This window comes from Cryptomeria japonica, chromosome 10, assembly GCF_030272615.1.
Source record: "Cryptomeria japonica chromosome 10, Sugi_1.0, whole genome shotgun sequence".
Taxonomy (NCBI): Eukaryota; Viridiplantae; Streptophyta; class Pinopsida; order Cupressales; family Cupressaceae; genus Cryptomeria; species Cryptomeria japonica.
The window spans coordinates 322,624,811-322,630,801 of NC_081414.1; the positions used below are offsets into that span (position 1 = coordinate 322,624,811).

Below are 5,991 nucleotides of genomic sequence, written 5' to 3' on the forward strand. Positions count from 1 at the left end.
ACCTAAGCGAACATATTCCATTACCACAAAACAAACAAACAAACAAACAAAAACCGAAAACATAGCAAAATTTTCAAAGATATTTTAACATACTACAAATTTGAAATAGTGAAACAAAAACAAAAAGAATAATTAGGTGAGTCGCAGAGTAGAGATTTCCAAACCGGAGTGCCCACCTCTTTACGAAATGGAGGATTATAGTCTTAGGCCTGAAAGCATCATGTAACAACTAATATCCTCAGACGTCAGAACATGTGCGATACCAATAACAACAGTAGTAGCCGTCGTCCTTTCTTCTTCAGATACAATGCTCACCGCCATCATCCCTCCTGCCACGTACCCTCTTCACAATTCTGCGAAATATCAGTAAAGTAAAGTAAACCAACTACTCCGTTTGAACGATGCCTCAATTCATTGAAGAGTACTGCCAGAATACGCGTCCTCCACGGAACTATTCAGCTTCTCGAAGAAGATGTCGACTTTTTCTTCTACTTTACCGACGTTTACCACTTATAAATAATACTAATGCATTGCTATGATTCATAATACGTAGTTTTTCAGCTTCCTTCGCTCAGTAACTGGGTAAGAATCGATCTTATATTAATGTTTTTAGCATGATCTTAGATACGAGTGTCAGTCTTGAGACTTGAAACATAAGGAAAAATGTATTAATCTAGTTCTAATATAAGTTTTCTGTGAATGTAAAATGATAGGGCCAACATGGTGAGCTTGGCAGAGATGGTGATGAAATACAGAGGGACAATTGTTTTGTTTGTGGTGATAAGTGGGGCTTGGAGTAGCGGTTGTTGTAATGGGCAGTCTATAGATGTGGATGATCTCCCAGAGCCTGTGGATGGACTGTCATGGACATTTTACAACACCACTTGCCCTAATCTGGAATCCATTGTCCAATCCACTCTCGACACGTTTTTGGATGATGATATCACACAGGCTGCCGGGTTGCTACGTCTTCATTTCCACGACTGCTTTGTTCAGGTAACCTTAAACTCTTTTTAATGGTCCCGGTTTATTTTTCATTTTCCCGTCTAATCCGTTATTAAGATCGCATTTTGTTAGCGTATTTCTTACGTTAAATCTTAAGATGTTGGTATTTTGTAATTTCCTTTTTTGTCAGATTAAGATTGACGAAAAGCCATTACAGTTTATTCTTAAGTCTGTGGTGTTGCTTGGCTGGGTTAAATTCTTTCTCATGGCTATCATAATGTGTTCGCTGTTTATGTGAGGCTATTTCATTCATCCTAATTAGTTGCTTTTTTTTTTTAATTTTAAGTTTGGATGACACCATGTAAATGGTTTATTTCAGGCCATTTTTTTCAACTTTCTTTAGTAAATATTATGATGATTATTTTAGTCTTTTTGTTATGGAAGTCATTTTTTCTATTTTCACTCGGACTATTTTATGCTATCTATTTGTATAAGGTCATTTTTTCTAATTGCATTTAGTCATGAATATAATGACTTATTGGTAGTTATTATTGTTGGGCCATTTCTTCCAACCTTATTTAGTCATGAATGTGACAACTTCTTAATGGCTGTCTATTTTGGACCATTTCTTCCAACCCCATTTAGACAGGAATACAATTACTTTGAATAATTATTTTCACTGATATATTTCTTATCTATCTATGTCAGGTCATTTTTTCTAACACTATTTAATCATGATAATGACTATATCGTAGGAATTGTTTATAATCAAATATATTTTTCAACACTATTAAATTTATATTATAGCTAATAATTAAAGACCATATTAATTGATATTTTATTGAACAATCATATTGGTTGATATTAATAATTAAGGGTCATTTTATTTCAATATATAAACAATTAAGTTTAAATAGTTAATGAATATTTATACCTCGTCTAATTACAAAATTGATAATGAAATGTTATATTTTTTTTCAATTTCATTAAATAGAGAATTATTTTTTATATTATTAAATATATTGATTTTAAAAATTTTGTTCTATGATTTTGAGTTACAATTTGATTCATTGTTTTGCTATCATAATGAGTAAGTTGTGGTTAATGTAGAAATTAATCTTCCAAAATCAATCTTAAATAATGACAAATGAGATTTTCAACAACTTTAAAATCTATCCATCTATTGTCCTTGAATAAGAATAAAGATAATTGATGTATAGAGTATGTAAGGTCTTTCATTATTCATAGATTTACATATTTAATAAATGATAGATATGATAGTTTTATAATCTAGATAGCTAAAATTTGGAATGTTTTCCTTCAAATTTGTGTAACTATTTTTTACCAAATTCTTTTCATGGTTATTCATTTTTTCTTAATCTTTATAACAAATTGAATTTTTTAATTTAAAATATTGATATGCATATAACTATTAATAAAAATATATTATTTTTTAAAATAATTATCAAGATATTATAATTTTATGTCAGTCTCAAACTACACACTAAACAATATATTAAGGTTAAAAAATGTACATCAATTCTACACGTTTTAACATTTTTAAGTCTAAAAGTTAAAAGTCAAAGCCTAATGTGTATGATTTAAATAATTCCTTCTTTAACTATTTAAATATTGTATCTTTAATTTTTCTACTAAATAATATATAATGTTTTCTTATAGTAGAATTGGTTGTTCTTATGATTTGTTTCTGAATATGAACTCACTAATCTATTATGACAAGAACTCATTAAAAAAAAAAAGAAAGAAAGAAAGAAAAATTGAAACCAATCTTTCAAATAATTTACTTTGAATGAATAACAACATAAATTTTTTTTTTAAGAATCCCTTGTTTTCCAGATTTATTTTGAAAATAAAATTCTCTTTAATCTATAGTAACTGCATAGAGTTCTTGTAGAATCCATAAATCTGAATATAAAGTCACTAATTTTAGAAGAAAACTCTCATTAAAAAAATGGAAAAAGAAGGAAAGATTGGTTATTAATCTATAGTAACTGCATACAGTTCTTGTAGAATCCATAAATCTGAATATAAAGTCACTAATTTTAGAAGAAAACACTCATTAAAAAATGGAAAAAGAAGGAAAGATTGAAGCCAATCTTTCAGCAATCTTGTTTAATCTTAAAGTTATATATGTATATATATGTATATGTATATGTATATATGTATATATATGTATGTATATATCTATATATATGTATATATCTATATATATATATATTCATTCTGAAAACATTTTATTGAAAAGATTTAGAACGTTTCCTTAGAAATGGGGAAAAATATAAGGCGAATGTAGTTAGGATATGATCTGGGTAATCATCTTGCAGAAGGTCTAAATCAGTTTCCCTGCAAGTCAAAAATTTTTTTGTTAAGGGGAACATTCATAGGCCTCTAAAACGGGCAGCACCATGGCTTTCCACTGAAAACAAATTGGTGTTGTGGCTGAAGGGGTGCGATGCGTCAGTGCTGCTGAATATAACAGACAGCTCAAGCGAGAGGCAGGCTGTTCCAAATCTGACCCTTAGAGCTATGGCGTTCATAATCATTGATGAAATAAAAGCGGCGGTGGAGGCCAACTGCAGCGGCGTTGTATCTTGTGCCGATATTTTGACACTGGCTGCTCGTGACTCCATAGTCAAGGTCTGTCTGTCTATCCCTTAATTTCTCTCTTAATGCCTTTAAACATTCACATCTAGCTACTAAATAAATTAAACGGGCATATTGAAGAGTGGAGGACCCGAATATCCAGTACCTCTGGGGCGCAGAGACAGCACAACCTTTGCCGATAATACTACGGTGCTTGCAAATTTACCATCTCCTCTATCAGACGTAGATACGCTGGTGGCTGCTTTCAGTGGGAAAGGATTAAATATGACAGATCTGGTGGCTCTATCAGGCGGGCACACAATCGGCCTAGGCCACTGTACTTCCTTCGAGAACAGATTGTACAACACAAGCACAGGAGTTCGAGAAGAGGACCCTACTCTTGACCAGAGTTTTGCAAACAGTCTTTATTTAGTGTGCCCCGCCCTCAATGTCACAAATACCACCAACTTGGATGTCCAAACACCAGATGATTTTGACAGTGACTACTACATTAATATTCAGAACAATCAGAGCCTCTTCACCTCTGACCAAACTCTGTATGGGAATTCCACTACCCAAGGCATGGTGGACAGCTTTGCTTCCAACCAGACACTCTTCTTCCAAAATTTAATCCTCGGAATGCTTAAAATGGGTCAAATTGATGTCTTGACGGGCACCGAGGGAGAAATTCGTAGCAACTGCTCCGTTGCAAATTCAGCTTCTGCAATCTTCGACAAAGGTATACGCTCAATGGTCGACCCAGCAGAGCAATCGCCTTCTTCGTTTCATTCTGAGTAAATATGGAACTTTTCTTAAATAAGCTGCACTTGTGTTTCTCAAGCCAGGTCATATGGGATATGCCAAGAATAAGATATGGATGTATGGTTATTACATATTGCATAATGTTTTAAATTCCTGAAGTGACTGTTCTTCATTGATAATCACATGATTGTCATTAAAACTATATTTTCTAGTTGGTACTAATATTTTATTAGTACCTAGACATAAGAGCACTATAGTTTTCACTTTTGGTTATTGATTTTCATTTGTGTATATATATATATATAGTGGGTGAATCTAATTTTAATGTTTTATTTTGGTTTTATATCAATCTTATAAAAGAAAGTGTTTTTCATATAGTTTAAATTATTCAATAATTTTTTGGCTATACGTTAGAGGAATTTATTAATTTTTTATATTGAAAATGATATATCACATTAAAAAAATTTATCTCTAAAATTATTATATATGAACTAATTAACATATACCCCATTCTTGTATGCTTTGGTGATAATAAAAGTGGATTTGACAGTCTTTCTTTATGTTAAAATCAACAATCTGATTTCATCATTTAAATTAACCTCCTTTTTAAAATAACTAATAGTAGGCATTTCATCCAAGTGAATAACATCCTCCATGATGCATGGCATTGAGGAAACATTATTGGACATCTTCATAGATTAAAAGTGGAAAACTTTGGTTGACTTGTCTACCATCAACAATAAAGACATCATGATGATATATAGACAAAGTCAATCTAATAATAAATCTCATCAAAATCATATCCAACTTTCACACGAAAATTTAATTTGGTTGTAGAAGTCCTATAAAATGTTGGTCTTAACTGTCTAAGATTTAGGAACTTATAGAAAACCTTGGCAATATCATGTCTCATCCCTTTCCACTAGAATAATTGATGGAGGTTAGCATTCATCTTCGTTGCACTAGTTGGTGTTATATATGATGCACAATAAGTTCTATGCATTACTATAATGTAAAAATTACTAGCTCCAATAAGATAAATATGACCAAGATGTTGCAATATTATTCTATTATATTCATGAGAGAAACCATACTATATCTTGACAAGGGGTTACTATTGAGGTTACTCAATCTAACCTTTGCGATGGCATACTTAGGAGACAATCACTTACTTCGATGGTGTCAAAATGTGACCTCACATACATTGGCACAACTAGAGGCACCTATTAGACAAAGATGAACTAGCACTACTCATTTGTAGTAAATCACACTATGATATGATCATGTCTACTTGTGAATAGTTGATCTCATTGCATGCAAGGCAACACACTCATCCCTCTAAACGGATGTCATACGATATCAATGCTACGTAGCAAATCAATGGTCTACCTCCAAAATAATAAATCTTTTAAATCTGAAATCTTGAATGATGGGATATAATAAATCAATGACGTTTGAGCCATCTCATGTACATGTAGTTGATTGTGTTTATTTCAATTACATGACCTATGGCAATACTCCTCTTGATCGCGACCAAATTGCAATGGATCAATAGCTTAAAAAATGTGATGGTTGTTATCTCCCCTATCAAGGGATAAAATATCAGCATGTTTTTATTGACATCTCAATCAATTCCATCAGCACGATAGGGTGGAGTCACATATCTGACATAGCAAAAAC

General features: G+C 32.0%; 1 protein-coding gene across 1 annotated transcript; it reads left to right on the top strand.

The window, feature by feature from the left end:
• The first annotated feature begins 430 nt into the window (after positions 1-430).
• Positions 431-4,469, top strand: LOC131076109 (peroxidase 12). Its single transcript, XM_058013157.2, has 4 exons — positions 431-582; positions 714-996; positions 3,412-3,603; positions 3,691-4,469. Exons 2-4 carry the CDS (start codon positions 721-723, stop codon positions 4,345-4,347), a joined length of 1,125 nt encoding a protein of 374 aa, XP_057869140.2. The 5' UTR covers positions 431-582; positions 714-720; the 3' UTR covers positions 4,348-4,469.
• Positions 4,470-5,991: the final 1,522 nt, after the last annotated feature.